This window comes from Atheta coriaria, unplaced genomic scaffold (assembly GCF_025399875.1).
Source record: "Atheta coriaria isolate IRGN ID8LTWV9N9 unplaced genomic scaffold, Caltech_Dcor_3.1 hic_scaffold_9_pilon, whole genome shotgun sequence".
NCBI classification, from domain to species: domain Eukaryota; kingdom Metazoa; phylum Arthropoda; class Insecta; order Coleoptera; family Staphylinidae; genus Dalotia; species Dalotia coriaria.
In genome coordinates, this window is record NW_027045451.1 from 10,370,330 (window position 1) to 10,391,135 (window position 20,806).

General features: G+C 38.5%; 1 protein-coding gene across 2 annotated transcripts in view; it reads left to right on the forward strand.

Annotated features, from left to right (window-relative positions):
- Positions 1-20,806, forward strand: part of LOC135798796 (hemicentin-2-like) — a 133,298-nt gene that overhangs the window by 95,544 nt on the left and 16,948 nt on the right. For both annotated transcript variants that reach the window (XM_065311761.1, XM_065311762.1), the window contains exons 3-7: positions 1,291-1,499; positions 7,458-7,571; positions 15,544-15,747; positions 15,984-16,129; positions 17,607-17,757. In XM_065311761.1, the coding sequence (XP_065167833.1) occupies positions 1,291-1,499; positions 7,458-7,571; positions 15,544-15,747; positions 15,984-16,129; positions 17,607-17,757 (824 nt within the window). The remainder of the gene's footprint in view (positions 1-1,290; positions 1,500-7,457; positions 7,572-15,543; positions 15,748-15,983; positions 16,130-17,606; positions 17,758-20,806) is intronic.

Below are 20,806 nucleotides of genomic sequence, written 5' to 3' on the forward strand. Positions count from 1 at the left end.
AAGTAACTTATTTACGAGTTGTTAAAGAATTCAAGAGCTCTGAATTCTCGCGATAATCGTTTCGAATCGCTGCGCGTCCTTCCGCTGCGGAATATTCTTCGCCTTCGCCGCATTATCATGCAAGTGTCTGCGAATTGTGCAAATCGCGCGCGAGCGCCGCGCGCCAAGATTAAAACGAATAAATTGCAATCCAAAGTGGAAAATATGCAATTATCGTGTGCTAATAGCGCTTGTAATGATATCGCCGAGTCTCCGCGCTGCCGGCGCCCGGGATTAGATATGACAGGAAAATTGTTATTAATGCATCGTTGCGGGTGCATTAAATTTCGAAAAGCACGCTCCAAGCGCGCGCCAAGCCAGCCGATGGCATTAGCCATTCACGCCGCCATTTTGAAGTGGCGTTCAGCCATGTTATGAACGTAATGCGACCTCAGGAATCGTGTCCGACGAGATTACACTGGCAGTTACACGCTATTATTATGAATTTCGGATTAATATTCAGTAAATATGACAAATCACATTAAACCTAACCTCAAACTATAGCTATTAATGTTTATTGCGTATGTTTAACGTACATTTAGTCTTTTAGTTTTTAGTTTCGTGTTCTTTTAAAACAAAACCCGACTGCAATTATGAGTAATAAATCCATACGATGCTTGCTGAGGTAAACATGGCGTAGCGTACAAAATGGCCAAAATGTACAAAACATCTAACTGAGCAAACGTTGTAAACCTACACGCGGGTTACGATCAACACTCAACACTACGAGGAAGGTGCGCAAAGGTGAATACTGCACACACAGGATAAAGGAAACAACCTTGCACAGCTGCTGCGCGAGTAGTTGTGACCAACGTTGTAACTATAGTTGCCTATAGTTGCCTTCGCGGCTGTTGTGTAGTCCTGGAACTCCACGGAGTAGTTTTCGGTCTGGATCTAGGTGTTGTGGGGCTTGGTCTGGTGTTGTCGGCAATATGAAACGATGACGACGGCGAGGATGGCCGCGTTGAATGTGTACACACGTCTGTCTTTCATCTTCTCGTCTGCTCCAACGAGTTCTATGTGTGTGTGTGTTTTCCCTCGTCCTGTGAACTGTCATTAGACCTGATGGTTGGTGTGTGCGCACGATGCACGCCGTCGGAACGGCACACAACGCGTGCAAACATGTTATCTAACACTTTATGGCCGTAGCAGCATTTCTTGCCAACCGAAACCATCTTGCGTCATTCGTTTACACACATAACATAACCTAATTTAAACGAAATTAACCTGAAATTTATTTGTCTGTTGCAGTTTTGATGTTCGTGGCCGCGCATTCAACAAAGCACGACAATGGTCGGATGAAAAAGCGTTTGGACCACGAGCTTATTTCGTCACGGTGGCAAAGCCAGCTGCTTTGACGCTAGATGGCGTTCAGCTTGACGATGAGGGCATCTATCGGTGTCGCGTCGACTTTAAGACTTCCCCGACTAGAAACTTTGCAATTAATTTAACCGTAATTGGTGAGTACATGTTTTGTATTAATAAATTATTGTGTGTTTTTATTGAAAAACATTTTAATTAAATGGATCAATAGTTCATTGGTTAGTTGGGTAACGGCGCAAAACGCAATTATTAATTGTGCTAATTGAACGAAATTTGCGAGCGATTAATCTCTCGCCAACTCGTTGCTGCCGGCGCAACAACAAAGCGACAAATAATTCACATCGGAACAAAACCTTGTTAACAAATTACTCGCAGCCTGAATCATCCGGCGTGAAAACATGCAAATTTTCGAAAATAACCTATAACAACAGCGACATTTGGTGTTAAATAGTTTAGACATATTTGAAAATTACATCATCGCAACATAATTTATTAAAAACAAAATAAATGCATCCAAAACGTTTTAATTCTTGATTCTTAATGAAATATGCTTTCATTAAATATTGTTTGACACAGTTTCATTGAAAATCTTTTCGTTTTGCAAAGTTTACGTCGGGTTTTGCTGAGTTTGGGTCCGGAGGTTATGTATGGACTGTAATCACAAACAAACCCGATTTTAATTTTCATTATTAGTGAGTTATAATAAAGGCCGCGGCGATGGTGATGGCGTGACGGTAAACAGTTCTTGTTTCGTTCTCCTCTCGACGCGAGCGCGCGCGCGAAGGCTCGAAACGCAAGAGGAACGACGACAAAATTGTTTTGGGACAAAGTTTAATAATGAAATTTCAATTTGCACGCCCGTCCGCCAGCCACGGCGTGCCTCGAACGTTATGCGCGCAATTTTCACCATTTTGAAAAGCATCGAGTTTAACAAACCACCCCTTGCAAAATCATTACCTTAAAACAGAGTGTATTTATGTTTAATAAATTAAAACAACTTTTTTTCTTTGGAAATTTTGCTTGTTTGTGACGTAATATTTTTACACGAGGTCTTAAAAATGTTATTATGAGTTGCTGCCTCTGGTTTAATTTGAAATTCATCCCCTGTTTGTGATTCGCACTAGGCATCTACAGATTTCCTTGGTATTTTCTTAGCTTAGGCACTAAAAAGCACTAAATAGCTCTAAAAAAACAATGAAAGCTTTGTTTAAATCTTTTGCGCGCTCGCCACCCTTCAAAACGCTTTCGTGCGAGCTGTAAAAAGAACACAAAAACGTATATTTCATTTTCATTCCGGCCTTCTTGCGACCCCCCGAACGAAGGACGTGGAAGGAAGTACAAAACTTGGATTAATTCCGTTTTTTACGTTTGGCGCTCCGATATTTCCGTTTGCTTGCCGTGGTTGTTTTCGCTCGGTGCTCGGCGCAGATAGATTTTTATAGCGAGTAAATTGCTATAGACAGCCATCGGGAGTGCAGCAAACAGAGCAAGCACTTTCGGACAAAGAGTTTTATTGTCTTCGACGAAATTCGCGCATCGTTTCATTTCATTCCGGCGCGATGTACGAGTACACACGGCGACACTGCGGAAAAAGGCAACAGCCGGAAAGGCACGAGTAGGAGGAATGCGCAGGAAAAATCAGTGTTTGTCGTTGTGTTTTAGTTTGGTGAGTAAACAAACGACATTCGACTGGAGGACGTCTTGTGGAAAATTACAAATCCTACCAGTAGCCCAGTAGCAATGGGCAAAAAAATTGATAAACTTTTACCAACACGTGTAAAAATAAAAACAAAATAGTAACACTCTGTATTTTGCCATAACAAGTATTAATTTGCACGTAGTTGCCATGTTTTGCGTCATTTCAATCGTGAGAAAAAATTTACGGTTTTTGAAAATTTTGAAAACACGTTGTGAAAAACATCTTGTATCTTTTGATTTAGTCCAGCAAATTTTTGCAAAATACATTATATGATAGATCATAAGTTGTTTATTCATGTGATATGCATTTTGAATGTGTAAATAATTATAAACAGCCTTGAAAAGCCGCTGAACTTAGTTAATTTTTTGAAATTTTCAAAAAATGCAAAAATTAAACACTCTGTATCCTAAGATTGGGGCACCCAAACTAAACTTGTTTTTTATGATAATTTAGCTGCAGTATTGTACTTTTGTGTGCTATATATATTCACTACCTGAAGGGCTAAGAACACCCCTAAAAATATAACCAAAAATTACCACTTTTCAAAAAAGTTCAAAATTCGTTAAGTTTCACGTTTTATATTTTATTGCCCAATATTTGCCAAAAAAAAACTGCAACCATTTTTTTATGCATGTTACATACTAAACTACCATAATTCGAGAACAAGTGTCCTTCCATTTTATTTTTGCTGGATTTACCCGACGTGGAATGTTGAATTTCGTAATATTTGCGTTTGAATTGGAGCAATTTTATCGCACGACCGTGGGAACTAGGAACGAAAAGAAGAAAGGGCAATAAAACGGATTAAACCCTCGACCAGCTTCACCCTATGCGTGGTTTTAAGGGGTGCAAAACGGATTACTCATCCAGGTTAAAAACTAAACATATGGTGGAATAATCCGGTATTAACTCAAAAAATAATTGTCTTGTTCACGAAACCCAAAAAAAAAGTTACAAAAAAGTTACAAAATTAATTCTTTAAAATTTACAACAATTTATTCCCAGACATACTATTTCTTTATTGTTTGATTTTATATTATATGGGTAATACTTGTTTTTGTCGTTGTCCTGTTTCGAGGATAATATTCTTTGAATTGGGCGCAAATATTTAGGCGCGGTATTCGTGCGTTTGAATAAATACCGAATAAAATTCTCGTGATGAAAATTCCGAGGCGTCGCGCCGTTGTTTTCTACGCGTGTTGGAATTCCATCAACCCCCGCCGAAAAACTTCCCTCCTCCACTTTGCAAGGCGTGTGCGATTCGCAATTATGACGATCATTTATTATTCCACGCAGATATTTCATTTCATCGTTTCTTGCCACGTCTTAAATTGTAAATTTTAAAATATTTATCTTTACACACAAAAAAATCAAGTTTTTTGCCCATTGATAAGAAATTAATTAATATTTACGTGGAGTAAAACAGTTTCTCGTATAATTTCTTGAGTGCGAATGGTTTTTTATGGTGTTATTAAAAAATGCGCTCGCGTTTGCGTCCGGGGAGATGATCGTAATTCGTCGGGCTGCGCGACATCATTCCCGGCAGTCGGACGGGGACGAAATGCCATTAAACGAAATTGTTTCAATTGTGAGCGCGAGCGTGCGCGCCGGAATAGTTTTTGTTGAATTTGAAGATGAAGTAATATGATGAGGAGCGGAGGCAATTACGAGCGATAAAGAACGGCTGGCGCGTTCGCATTTTATTGCTCGTCGCAGCCAGAAACCGGCGGGATGCATTAGCTAAAACCGCGCGCTGTCGTTTGCGCTATTTTCCTGCCATCCCGAGAGGAAACGTCGATGAAGTATCACGAAACGTTTCACATATCTATGCAAATGAGTTTTTCAATTAAAATATTAACTACGCATGCGCAGAACTCTCAGTTTGCGTTTTATTAGGTTATATTTCTATTTAACATTGCAAAATATACATAATACGTAGTTTTGTTAGTTACAACTTTGATAACTCAAAAACGACTGGACAGATTTTGATGATCTATGATTTTTTGGATTTGTCTTGATCCTAAATTGAAGAATAATTATTAAAATACAAAAAATTATAATATACAGGGTGTTAAAAATGGTTGAAAATTTATATGGAGATTCATTCATAGTTGCAGCTAAATAACTGAATCCCAGATGGCGCTGAAGTGGATTATTAGCATTTCTATTTATTTTTAAATAAAATTGCGAATTTTATTGATGTAAAGCTACTTCAAAATATTTACCCATGCATTAATAAATCAAATCAAATCAGCTTGTAGATATAATTATATTAAAACGCGCTGCATTGCGCCCGTCGAAAGCCGGACGGATCAAAGCCGCCCTGGCTCGTCGTTCATTTGGCAGCGGCTCCCCTCTGCCCACCCCGTGCACTGCCGCCCGGCATTTATTTACCACCCAGCTGCCCTTCAGCATAGCTAAACGCGCACCACACCGCCTCCGGCATGCAAGACGGAAATTGTGGACTAGAACTGAGCACTTAGCTGCAGGAAATGAAGTGGCCACCTACGGAGCCCTCGCAAAGGTACGGCCGACCGCCCCTCGCGTCGTCAGGATGATATTACTTAATAAAGACGTCGGCGAGGCGCTTAATCGTCTAATCGTATTTTCAAAGTGCTGTTGCATTGCTCAAAACTATAAAGTAGGCAACCAAATGTACAATAAACTCCACATATTTTTATTTTTACTGAGAATAATGTGGAGTATTCATTCAAAATTTGAATTTTGTTTGATGACTCAGTAGAGGGTGACCATTGTCTCGTCAGAGTAAGTAAATCGTTACATAGCCCGGCGGCGCGAGGCCACAATAATTACAAATTAAATTAAACAAGTTAGTTTCAATTTAGTCGCGCACGTAGTTTGATAATTGTTTTTAGAAAAGCGGTTACCACACTCAGAACACATACACGCAAGTTTTGCACACCATTACATCACATCGCTTAGAAGCAAGCACCTTTGTACAACTATTACAAGCTTTCCAGCGCTTTCAGAGTGGAAGTTGTAATTTTGCGCTCATATTGTTTCGTAAAACTTGGGAAAGTTGAAAAAAGTTTTTATTTAAGCTACGCAAACTTAAATTTTAGCATAAAAGCGACACAAATTTAAATTTGATTTAATGTCCTTTGAAATTTATTTCATTTTTTATAAAAGTGCCTTGTAAAAACCTTAGTCTTAGCAAAAAAAAACGCCATGTATGATTTAGTTATTTAACTTTAATTATAATTGAATCACTATACTGATTTTTACCCCTTTTAACACTTTTAAAATCATAACTTTTGATATTTTATTATTTACTAGCTTTAACCCGCAGCTTCGCTCGCGAATATTTAAAATAATGAAGTTGCTTCCGTACTCGTTTGTAGTCACAGAAGAAGTAACCATGAAGTAGAATGGCGGGAAGTTTAAAATGGCTGAAAGTATAGTCTATGGAAGTATAGTGTACAGTCTCCATAGTGTAGTCAATTGGATTTGATGTTGACGTAGCTGTCGGTAATACAGTGTGATAATACGGTGTGATGGTACTATAATACTTAGGTTTGAGCTTCATTGCTGGAATGCTAGATGGCGTTAAAGTAGTCAAATAGCCAGATGCAGAGGTATTATTGGCTAAACAATTTCTTTATTTTATTTAAAAAATAATTTTTTTATTAAATAAAAAGTAGCCTGCAACCATTCGGGGACCACTAAGAATATGTGTACAAATTTTTATGATGATCGGTTAAGTAGATTTTGCGTCAAAGTGTAACAAACATCAGGACTTTCGCATTTATAATAATTGTTGTGATTCTTCTATTAGGGACCTACTCAAGTCCAAAAAATCATTGATTATCAAAATCTGTTCAGCCGTTGTTGAGTTATAAAAGGTGTAACTAACACAACTATCTTTTTATATATAATTTGTATCTATTTTAGTATTACATGTTTTCGATTGTAGTAATTCATTGTTCCGTTGTTGACGAACCGAAATTATCATCAAACGTGAATACATCATACGCCAAAAATCGATATCATTATGTTTCACTTAATTTCGCATCGATTTAAATTAATTACACGCTCGCAAGCGCCCGCGCGCATATTTTAAGCGATACGCTTGCATCGACAATATTTACATTTTGAACACGTCCGGACACGTTTTGCCAACGCATAATAAGGTTTGGTGCGTGCGAACGCGCACGCCAGCGTGGATAATTCGATATCATGGCGCCGGGGCGTTTCCACGTTTGATTAATTATTATGCACTCGACGCATCTGTGAAATTGCTACATAATAATATACGCACACGTGTGGGATGAGATTGAATCTTTGTCGGCGCAGTGACTGGTCATATTATTGCATAGTAACAAAGTAATTCATATTGATGCACGAATTAATGAACATGATACTTGTTTGGTTTCAGTTCCACCACATGCTGTCATCTTGTATCACTCTGGACGGGAGGTTTCTGGTGATGGGGTGATTGGGCCTCTGCAGGAAAATACGGATTTGGCTTTGGATTGTGAAGTTCGTGGAGGTAAGTGATGAAAATATTTATTGTATGCAACCAAGTATACAGTGTTTTTCATTGACGTTTAAGGTAGGCAACCAAGTATACATATATGTAATATATGAAAATTTGGTTGCGTAATGTTTTTTTTTGTTGTTTTTTGAAAATTTTTGCGTTAATGTTTTTTCGTAATTATAATTAACATCACAATTTTCTAGTAATTTGCATTTCTCTTGTTTCCACCTTCATCGCGCGCTTTGTTCCGCCGTTCCAGCTCGTTTTGTTCGCCGGTTTTTGCCAGCCGTTACATATACACCATTTCTTTATCGTAAAACGCGATAATATGTCTTGTTAACCTAATTAATATCAAGAAAGATTAATGAACTGCTCGCCGCGGCCGCCCTGTTGCTGCTGCTCTCCACTCTCGTTGTTTTTACTCGTTCGCAACCATTTCAACTATATACATTCTGGCCATGTCGCGCGCCGCCGCTAATGTCGGAGGCGGTTCGCCTAGCTTTTTTCCACTCGCTGGCGTTTTGTTTGACTGTGCTTTTCGTATAATTAGAATAACGCCGCCGCGTCGAAGTCGGTTTTGCGCGCGGCCGCTTTCTTTTTATGGCGATTTTATTTATGCATTTTGTCGCCCCCGCCGCCACCGCCGCCGTCGCGGGACGTCGGCGTACTTTTCATTATTACATTATTACGTACGCTCGTGCAGCGGTTGAAGCACAACATTTAGTTAATTACCAGTTGGCGAATAACGTGGCGTGGCGATGGCGTGGTTAGAGGCTGCACGCTCGGTTACATAATCAATGCTGGAATTAATTTTCAAAACACTGCGAAAAACATTTACTTACAAACTGAGTAATATTTTACATGTTGTTGATTTTTTAAGCTAGGCAACCAGATGTACACAAACAGCCATTGTGAATATAACCAAAGTTATTAACACCAAGCATCTTGGTTGCCTTTAATGCTCTAGTAAGGTTTATTTACGCTATAAGAGAATAAAAATGACGACGAGGAACAATGCGTGCGTACTGGGTGCTGTAGCGTTGAAAGTCTGCTGAAAAATTAATGCCGAGAGCCTTCCCCATCTAATAAAGATATTTCGTACGTGCCCGCCGGAAAGTCTATCAGTGCTCGCCGCCGCCGACGGAGTCTTAAATAAGATATGAACGGCTGACGTGAAAGGTCTTTTCGGCCACCTGAGTTTTCTTTATTTTTGTCTCGCGTTGCTTTTTTGCTTTCTTGTGCTATTGTTTTTGTCGTGCTTGGCTTATGCGTAACTTGTACACTGCTTTTACTTTATTTCGAATTGTGGTTGGAGCCAGACGCACGCGAACATCACGAGTGGCTTGAATTATAAATATAGCTCAGCGTGTACCACTGCGCATGAAGTTAATTGATATATTTGATCATGTTCGATCAAATACAGGTTTTAATAAAAAAATAAATCAGAAAATTAGAAAAAATGATAGCAGTCAAAATTGTTGATGTGGGATTAGGAGGAATATTTAATTATGCTCCAGGGACGCGTGGGTTTCAGAGGTATAATGAGGCTTAAGTTAATTATTCTTTACTTTAGGATGACAAATTTATGATTAATGATCTATTGAATATTTTATTTTTGTGTATCTACGGTTGGGTATAAAGCGGATTTTTTTGGTAAAAAATTATTTTTGCTTTTTTTTTTAAATAAAAGTCTGAAAAAATGTAATAAAATTAAGAAAAATACAATATTTGCAACGTATTAAATATTCTTTTTAGAATTTCTAATTTTTTCGTAGTTTTTAAGTTTGTTAACTCACCAAATAGCAAAATTAACAACAAAACACGTTTAAATTGTCATTTAATAGAAATATTTTAATATTTTTACGAAAAACTTTCTATTTTTAATTTTTTATTGTTTATTTTATGTCAAATCCACGTAATTTTTTTATTTTCAAACAACTCCAAAATAAAATTTGATTTTTTATGCGTTCACCTGTCCGCCCCAACCCCGCAACTTTCAAAATTAGCGGGCAAACAACTTTTCATTAAGAAACATCAAGAAACACCGAGAGCATCAAGCAAAATCGGGCGCAACCCTTTCGGCCGTAAAAACCGCAAGCAACCGCCGCCGTAATTTCGCTGAGTTTTATAATTACTTAATTAATTTTCCTCGGCGAGCCCCGCGCCGTTTTCTTTGCAACAAATATTGAAATGCCAAAGAAAAGCAAGCGTGCCGCAAATATGGCGCGTGTTGAGGCGATAAAGAAGGGTTGTTTGGTGCGCAAGTTGCTACACAAGTTTCACGGGGATGGAGACGAATGCAATGTTATAATTTTAATAAATTTCCACGTGGAGTTGTTGTAAATCCGACGAAATTACCTCACAAAAATGACAGCAGACAGCACACCCATTAAATATTTTAATTTTGCGCTTTTTTTCTGCTTTGTAACTAAAAAAAGATTTTTGGTCCTGATCCGAACTCACTTTGACACATTGCCGGACACGTCCTCCTGATTTATACGCAAGTAATCCCCGCCTGGGAATACCCGCTCTCCCAATAGTATTTACATATGGTATTATATAGGCACCAGCGAACGGCGGCGTGGTCCGATTAAAATAAATTTACATTTTAATTAATTTTTTACTTGTACCTTGCGCGCACCGAGGATATCGCGGATTGCGGCAGCGGGGCCAAGTTAAATATTTAAGTTGAGTGCGCGTAAACAAAAACAGGAATAAAACACAAATAAACCGGAATTGCCCGCCGGGACCAGCGCCCACCGACAGGAAACGCATTCCCAACGACGAGATATGTAATATCAGCGAGATATAAAACAAATTTAGGATCTTTTAGACGCAAATTGTTTTGCAACATCAAATTAAAACCTTAAACGCATAAAAAATACGACAAGTAAATTAATTTCGCTAATTTATTGTTGGATGTACATCAAAATTAAACATTTATTACAGGCAAGATGAATTTTTATTCGGTTTGTTGTTTGTTTTGTTTGTGAATCGAATTTTACATTTACAACACGCGACTTTATTCATGATTTTACGACGGGGGTCCGAAGGCGTCGATAAAACTGTAATAGCGAGCGACATTTTGGGCAATAAATGCGCTTATAAATTCAATATATCAATAATTTTAACGCGCGATATAAAATCCTCGAGTACGCATAAAAAGTGCTCATGGGCACAATTCGCACCTGTTTTTATATCAAATTTTATAATTTCATGACGCGGAATATCGTATTTTATAAAATGACATAAAATATCATAAATATGTTGACGTTAGCTTTATATTTGGTATATAATTCATCCATATTTATCAAAATTACATTAAATTTCACATCTACGCCAAAATAATCTAAATATTAATGCAAAAGTTAGTTCATTTTATTGCTCACAGATGGCACTAGTGATGCACTCATCTCTTACCTTTTCCCATATAGGCTACTCGTTATACTTATATATGCGCTACTGCCATCTTCCAGTAACTACTTGAACTACGTGAATATAAAAATATTATAACCGTGTTTGTGGGCATCTCCCAAATGTCTTACACTAAATTTTGCACTTTATTGCCGCTGGTTTTCGAGGGCTGCGAGAAAATGTCGACGAGTTTAATATGCGCCGTGTGGCACGAAGTTTGTAAATTGGCCGTGTTTGTACATGTCATGCGTCCGTTCAACGTTTGCGTCGTGTCCCAAAACTGCAAGCCCGTTGGTTGACAGTTCGAAATCAAAGCGATATTTCAGCTTTCACTGGCCTCGCGCACCGCGCTACAGTGTTGTGCAGTGTTGTACACATATTGCTGTATTGCTAACTGGCAACCCAAACTCACGTCCGAACCGGTCGGGCGTTTTGCTGCCTTCCGGTTTGTTCAAACATTGACATGGGCAAACATTTCTTCTGTTGGCCGGTTGCAAATTGATTGAAAATATCATTTTAAATAGAAACAATGTTTTTTTATACATTGGCAGTGAATCTATGTATATAAAACAAGGTTTGTTAGTTACAGCGTTTATAACTCAAGTCCGGATGGGCAGATTTTGATGAACAAAGATTTTTTATATTTGTCTAAGCCTAGAATAGCAGAATAATTATTAAAATATTGAAAAATTTGATATACAGGGTGTTAAATAAGAGATTAAAATTCATATGGTGATTCAATCATATTTAAGTAGATTAATTCAATCGTAGATGGCGCTAAATGAATTTGAATTTTGAATGAAAAAGTTACGAACAAAATCTTGCTTAAAATAAATCTATTATATTATAAACGTAAAGCAATTAATATATAGATGTCGTTGTTGTCTATGTGTTTATATTCTTAACTGAAACTAATCTTTATCGTCGAGACAAGTTGATTCTCAGTTTGAGCGTACAAGTATCGCCAACGAGCTAATTTCGAAAGTTGTCTACACGCATCTCAGAAATTGTCTTCCGCTGCCAGCGCCAGCCTCAGCGCTGCCGGGTGATGAGTGAAAAGTTTAGATTTCTTGTGTGTCTTACACATATCCAGCAACGTATCTATCAAGCCGAGCGAGCGACCTCGAACAAGAAGTCAACTCGCATATTTCATAATAGCTCCGAGCATATTTTCGCTCTTTGCTACCAACTCCTCCACACTTACTCGGGAGTTGGTACTGTCGTGAACGAAAACATTTGTCTCCTCTTGTTCGCAGCGATCCGCTTGCGCTTGTGTGGTCTTTGTGCGGAGTTTGCCGTCTTGCGAGATTGTGTTGCACTCGTTAGCGATCCGCCTGACACTCGATGGAGGAAGGCCCGAAAATCAAACAACCAGTGCGAAACAAACGCGAAACTAGGAAGGCGAGGAAGGAACTAGTTTGCCAAATTTGTTTTACTTCTCTTGGTTTTGTTTCAATCTGCAACTAAGAGAATAGGAAGGAATCTTGAGACTTGTAATATCAATTTGTGTTAACAGTTGTGATTATTTTTAAGTGCTGTTAATTTTTATTCATGTCTCAAGTAGGAGTTTAATTGTATTCGTTTGAATTTATGTAAAAATTATGAAATCATCTTCAGAGGTCAGTGGCGTAGCTAAATATATACATTTTTCTATTTTATCATTTTAAAAGTTACCTTTTTACGGTTTGGAGATTCGAAAAATGATACTTTAATCACAGTCATGACTAAAGTATTTTAGTCATTAGTTTTAGTCACGGAGTGGAGCTTGCGCCTGCGCATTTGTCCACGGAGCAATGTTATAAAACACATCACTTTGCTAAACGTGGTTAAAGTACCACTTAGCGCACATGATATTTAATATTTTAATATTTTAAAATTTAAAGCCATTTTAACTTGTAATATTAAAAACTAAACTTCAAGTTATAATAACATCAATATTTGTTTTTGTGACAGTCAGTTAAGTCCGTGTTGTTTTTCGTATTGTTGGTTTAGGTTCACTTTAACAAAAAATACCAACGAAGATATGAAAAGGACGAAAGCAAGCAGTAAGGCAATTTTTATCTTCTTGGTATTGCTCCCAAGTTCCCAACATCCGCACGTAGATGCTGATGCGCACGTCTCGCAAAGACCTTCTTCCTTCGAATCCCATCATCTGAAACACATTACTGTGGAGTGCCCGAGTGCAGACCAGAAAGGACGTTGAGGATGTTTTGAGCACACTAGCGTGCTATTTAGGTTAGTTTAGTAGCTACCTTCTGATCAAACAGAGAAAAATTTAAACCCGTTTTTCACATGCAACATAGAAAAGCGTGAATTTTTCCCGATTGAAATTTGTGTCCCCGATCATCAAAACATACGATTATATCTTGTTTCCAATTGGAAATAGGAAATTCGAGCCGAGATACTCCTACGTGAATCAGTTTTAGCCGGCAGTAAACGTGAGTGGTGGAGCAGCGCGCGTTTGATGGCTGTCAAATCTAAGTGCTGGCAATGCGCGCCCTCCGAGAAGAAACTCGAAATAAAACCTTGTATTCGTGGGAATCAGTCGTAAATTCCAATAAAAGTAGAATAAAACGAATAGAGATAGGAGGAAAATAGCAAACAAATCCGATTATAGATGCTACAACTGCAACATTTCTTGATAAATATTTCACAATATTTCAAATATAAATAAAATAATCACAAATTGTTTAAATTTATTTAGATTTATTGATATTTCCATTCCAAAACCAATAAAATCAATAAAACAATATTCTAATCTTCTGATGCAGCTTCTAATCCGTCTCGAATGTGTTTACATTCAACATTAGCCCAGATTATGGCCGGATGTGTTTGACAAGATGTGGTTTTACGCGTGCATTTACAACCCCTAAATGCGACACTGTTTGAACAGGCGCGAGATGGAAATTTATTTATTACTACGTCTCTCTCCGGATAATAATCTTCGCTTAGCACACCTTGATGAACGCTGCACGATTTTGATTTTGCGCGCATGCGAAACCGCACGAACGCTTAGCGAATTTGATACCCACCTGCAGCAAATATCTATTTGTGTGCGATATATGGGAAACAGCGTGAATATGTATCGGTATCATGTGTCTAAAGCCATCGTAGATTCAATCGAGATGATGGAATCGACGGTGTGTTGCAGCCGGCGGTGGAGGCGCCGGGCTGTAAGCGCTCCCGCGAGCATTGAGCCCCAGCCGACGCTTACATAATGCATCGATGTTGCGCACTTAGACTTTGGAAATTGACACGTGTTAAACGTCGAATCGCACGAGTACACAATCCGCTAAGTTCTACAGCGTAGTGCATCATCGCCCTCGTGAATATATTAATTTACCATGGATCCCTCCTAACATATTCTGTTAATCGGTTTAGGGTGGTAAAATAATGAATATAATAGCGCTGCGCCTAAAAATAGGCAATCAAAATAACACGTGTATATGTAAATTGGGTTGCATAATTTTTATGTTAGGTGTGGAATGTTAATAATGCTAATGAAGGTAATTTTTGCGACCCGGGAGCGTAAATCACGTTAATTCATCCTTAAAATTTCCTCAATAAATTCGACGCTGTCAACGTCGTTCGTGCTTCTTGATATACGAGTATTTGCTCCAAAACTTACAATGTTTTACGATCCTATCATGAAAATGTTTGATAAAAACAGTTTTAGCCCTTAACAATTGGTTCTTTAAATGTTTTTCTTAAATTTTAATGATTTTTATGTTCTTGGTAACTTTTTGATGATAAAAATATACTATATAGTTGGTATTACCTACATTAGGGCGTAAGCACGACCCTGGCAACCCTTACGATATGAATCTAATCTAACACCGCCGCTGTGTTTCGCTGAGCAAAGAGGCCAGCCGTGCACACCTGCGACGCTTTTTCCATCGCCTCGAAGCGTGCAAAAGCGGGCCTTGCGTGTCTCTCTTTAGCTTATCGACTTTCTGCTCGATTTTATTTAGGTTTCGGGTTTTAGGCGAATAGCAGTCGCGCCCGATTCGTGCCCGAGTTCCACACGAATCTAGGCCAACGACCAGTTACCCTCAAGTAACTAAATACCTCTTTAAAAAATCAAATCAGAAACATTCAGCATAAAACATTTGCAATATTCTATAAAGCACGCAGAACATCTGGTGATGTTTTGTAGTGCAGCCAAGAACTTGTTGAGCTTTGACTTCGTACTTTATGTTTTTCTCTGTTGCTGTATTGTGGTTTAGAGCCGAGCGCGAAGAAAACGCGAATTGAGAAAGGAAACGAATGTGAATTGGAGTCAGCAAATTTATTTATCTCCCATCGCTTGGCTGGCCGACCAGACTCTAAAAAGCAGGCAACCAAGATAACATATTGGCTCGCTCCCGACGCGTTTGTGGCTGCCGCTGTGCGGATGCGGTTGCCAAAATGCATTATTATCTTGTTTGTGGCGATAAAAATTGCACTTCACATTCAATCTCTTCAATAATCTTTCTTGCGTCGTATTTCGCGCGGACTACATCGAATAAATCACACATCACAATGCACCATACGAAAAAATAAAGTTATTAATATTTATGTCTTGTTACAGGTCGACCCGCTCCGACGGTTTCGTGGTTTGTCAACGACAGATTGGTCGAGGGGAAACTGTCATATCCTAAAAACAACGTAATTATAAATCGGTTAGAGACTAGATCTTTATCCAGGGAAGATTTAAACTCGTCGTTCAAATGTCAAGCGAGTAATACGAAATTAATGATGCCGGCTGAGAAGACTGTACGGTTGGAACTTTTATGTAAGTAAATAATTAATAATTTAATTTTTTACTTTAATTTTTAAAAACACTTTTCCCACGGTCTCGAGACTTGAAAAGTGGTACTTTATTCACGGCAGTGACTAAAGCACTTTACTCACGGGTTTTAGTAACGGGGTGGAGCTTGCACCTCGCTAAGCGTTGTTAAAGTGCCACTTAACGCACTTGATACTTAATATTCAATTATAAATTTCTACAATTTAATTTTTCTTGTTTAGTGGCTCCACAAAATGTAACAATCACACATAAACCTCACCAAATGGTAGCTGATCAAGAATACCTCGTCGAGTGTGAAGTGGTTGGTTCAAGGCCGAAGGCAAACATTATTTGGACAAGGGATAATCGGCAGTTTCGCCGTGGAAAGGTAAGATTTACGAATAAAATACAAGAAAAACTATTTAAAGCTGCAAATACGCGTAACTCTTGGAAATCTATTCAATTCCAATTTGAAAGGGACAAAATTATCACATGAAGCGTAAATTCAAAGAAAACGTTGAACTGAAAAAGCTATTTTTACGTAAAACCCTATTTTATTTAAATCCGACAATATTTTTTATTTTATTTTTTCACTTATCAGCAAAGGATTTAAAGAAACGTAAATGTTTCGTATTTTTTAAATTTCTTTGATTTAAATAAGATCAAGTTATAATCTAGGCTGTAGAAAAGAAAATACGAAAGTAAGAAAGTATAAAGTATAAGTGATTTTCCGAATGCCCTCTGGCCATCAACTACACTATCAGCACAAACGTTTCTTCCGCTTCTCATTCTTCTATTTGGAGCCGCGAGGCGCGCCTGATAAGAATTCGTTTCGCTATTCATGACATTCAAGGATGCGCGCACATAATGCCCGCCTAGATATTTAACAATTCTTAAATAATGTGAGCGCGCACAAAGCGCAACTTAAAGCGCTTTTTAAATATCCGTTTTCAGCATTTTCAACGTTCGAAAATGAATATGCCTGAATATATGCATGAAATAAAATACACTCGCTAGGAAATATATACTTTAAAACTTATATAACATATTTTACCAGATAGAATATTTTAATCTGCCATGCGCTAAAACCAAGTTAGTATCAGGTCGGAGTCGCTTTCCTATACTTCTTAAAATTTTAAAATTTATACCCGATTACACTCCATCTTGGGCCCGCCGAGCGCTGCTTCCCCGGATGGTCGTGGATGAGTGCGCGGGCGTAATAAAACCTAAAGTTATTCCCTTCACAACTCTCGCGGGGAATTAGTAATACGACATAAAATGTTATCCGAGTTTGCGGCGCGCCTTCGGAATCTGAACAAATGTTATCACTTTTAATTAAGAAACGATTTGAATCAGATCTTAAAAATTTATTCCTGGATTGATTTTTGTATTGTTTTTATAAATTTTTATGCAGCGATAAAAATAATTTGATTTAGCGTGATCTGAATCAGTTGCAAATGGAAATGGCGGATTTATTATTGTGCGCACACGTTGTAAACTTAAAACTAGCGCCGATGAATAAAACATTCGATGCGCTGGGCGATAAATAAACGCGCGCGGATAAAAATGAATGCGCACACTCGTGGAAATGACACTTGCGAATGCATTTCATTTCATTTCGCGTACATTTTACGCCTGGATTCAGATGTAATATAAAAAGAAATAATTGACATTTATGAAAAATCTAAATTTTCTGCATTTATGTATAAAGTATAGTATTTTACGTAGTCATAAACAATATATTATTATTTTTTGAAGTGGAAAACACTAAAAATGTGATATTGCGTGTTGTAGCTACAAATAAAATTATTTTGAGTAAAAATATAAACAAATAAATAAAACAAAATAAATTTCTATTTTTATAGGTTATTGAATCTGAAAATGACACGCTGGTAACCAGCTCAGTGACGTTCGCACCTGTCCCGGAAGATGACGGCACGTTTCTCAAGTGTCGAGGTGAAAATCCCAGCTTGAAGGGTGCCGGATTAGAAGACTCCTTTAAACTCAACGTTGTGTGTAAGTAAAATTTATATATTTCTATATTTTTATGTTTTTTTTTTGTCTCATTAATCAAAAATTACTCAAAAATGTTCTGTGTCCTTGGCGCGTAGACTTTTTCGTTTTTTGATGATACATTTCGGCTTGTTTACGCGAGTGCGTGCTTGCAAAACGCCATACATTTACATAAAACGCATATCGTCGCGTTCTCATTATGCGCCCCCTCGCACACACACCGTATACATCCCTCGACTCCCCCGCCAACAGCAACTCGACACTGCTCCATGAGTTTCGGTATGTACATTGCCGGCGTCGTGTGGAAAGCGATTTTCATCTTATTAAGAATGCGTGGAATTGTATTTCGTGGCCGTTTGTCGCCCCCACATTTACATCCGAGTGCGTGATTGTGTCTGAGCTGGGTGGTACCCGAAAGGTGGTGTTCAAGGGTTGTTACGGACGACGGCGGCGGGGGTTGCCGCCTGCGTTCGTTTCGCAATAACCTTGCGGCTGACAGGTATTTGGCGAAATCGCAAAATTTACTAGCCCACAAATATCCACATTTTAGCGCCGCCGCGACCTTTAAGAAGGAAACGTTGGGCTTTTATGAACATAAAAATGGAAAAATCCGAAAATTATTGCGCAGCCAACAAAGCGCGACAAGTCTGTCGGGCAATGAATCGCATTCACATTCAGAGTCAGATTCATGAATGTTAATAATTCTTCTTTAAAAAAAAACGTTAAATTAGCTTATTTATGAAAAAATTTAGTTTTGGAAAAGTTTATTTTATTGTAAAACTTCAAATTCTTAAAAATACAATGATTTCTTTTTGGAATTTTTACCAAAAGAAGGGTATTTGTGTATTCTCTGCTTTTGGGTTTGCTACGCATTTGAGAAAGCATTCTCAAGGTATCCTTAGATATTCCAAAGCTTTCTTTCACATTTTCTCGACTACCTTTTTCTGAAGAGTGTACACAAGAATTGCCCTCGTTGGCAACATTGAGGCGATTTCCAACGTCACGACGTCCGTCCGTTCGTCCGAGCGCACCGAACGAAACGAAACAGAATGAGCAAATTTCGCTCGAGAGCGCTCGCCACCAAAACCCGACCACCCGGCCCTGCTGGTGGTATTGAAACGTACACGCCACCTTTTCACTCGACCTGTCGATGTGCGTGTGTACTTGGTTGCCTACCTATGTGGTTGTGTGTTTGTGCAACGAGGTATAATCCATCAACGGTGACCCAAATGCGTTCATAATAATTTTTCCGTTCGAACTCTCGAGAGTTGGTTGGCCGGTTCGTTTCGTGAGCGCGCCTCCACCTTGAGTGCGCGCTTTCCGCCCACTCGAAACCTCATGAGAATGAGGTTTTCGTGCGCGTGTGGGTGCTTGGAGTCGGGTCGTAACATTCGCAAGGCGTCCTCGCCACGGCGCAAAATGCGAAATCGAAGCGAGCGCGATTCGCATTTATTCGCATTTATTCACGTTCGCATTCATATATTCGACGATTGCCCGTAGATTTCCTGCGACGCTAGGCGACGCTTTCCTCTGTGCGGGGTAACTAAAAGAAGCAACGCGTCCAAAGCGGCTGGAGAAAAATGACGACGTCGGCGAGTGAGAGAGCGAATCGAAATCAGCATGTCTTACATGTTACATGTTCATTGTGCACGATGCAAATGCGCGCCTGGTTGCAGTGTGCTATTTTCCTCCAGCGCTTGTCCATTATTATTACATCAATCGTTGACTTGCACATTGAACATTCATGCAAATATTTTTCCATTTGCCATTTTCGATAAATTCCGTATAAAATAAGATAAAAATACATGCTGTGTATTGTTCACAAATATAAATTTAAGTTCTGACAGTGATTGATAGATGGCGTTTTATTACAACCGATAGGCTACTAACGCCATTTATATTTGATAACTTTTTAAATCAACAGCGATTAAAATGTTTCGCCGCTGTCGCCTTAAATGATACAAACTCAAATCTTTGCACAGCGCACGAGAGGACGAAACGGCGTAGGCAAATGAAAACGTCAAGTGACCCTTTAATTTGTCTAATTAAGATAAAGCGGAGGTCGGGTGGAGGCGCCGGGCTACAATACGTACGTTTCCTTCGACTACCAGACCCCAGTGTCGAAAACTAAGGTTAAGGATAAGCACCGTGGAAGGTTGAAGGACAATTTCTATTTCCTTCCCCCGGTGAAGTGGTGCGTAGGAGGTGCGTTCAACGCTCATTTTCAGGACTTGCGAGTGAAAACGTCAGTTGCGAAGCGTTGAATATACAATAAGGACGACGAAGGACAATGAGGACAATAAGGGACTTCGTTCATTCAACACGCTTTTAACGCCCTATAGAAACGCGATAGACACAATCAGGACAAGGATAGGATGGGTATTCATGACTAGAATTTAAAGCTATCCTGACCTACGATAAAGGATAATGAAATATCCTTAAAATAAAAAATTTTGATTTTATGTAAAAATCAGTTTTTTTTTTGTTTTGACGAAGGTAAAAGTAAAAAACGAATTAACGCATCGCATTTCTCGTTAACGCTTTGGGAGCTACCTATATCGCGCTTTGAAAGCGCCGCAGGATTCGCGAGTAATAGGATTAAGAGATTAGACGGTTGTTCTTTTATGGACGAAACCATGGAAGACTATTAATTGCACTTAAGAGCGCGTCGTAAAGCAGCCGGCCTGCTTTTCAGTAAATTCCACTTGAACATACTTAAAACGTGCTTGAAACATGAGTAAGTATCAAAAAGCATCGCCGAAATATTCTTAAATAATAAAATGAGACATGAAGTCTCAAGATTTGAGTTTTAACTTACTTATATCAAATAATTCATCATTTTTCTTGGATTGAAATTAAAGTTGTAAAAAATTAATTGCCAGTTTAGATCTTATCGTCTCTACCAACAACAACAAAAACTAATATAAAATGAAATCATTGTTGTGTGTTTTTTTGCGTGGTAAAAAAGCGTCATCTCAACACGAAATCAAAATTAATTACTTTAATTAAGTAAATATCTCGGCGTCTGGTGGTGAAGTTGTTTGAATATCAT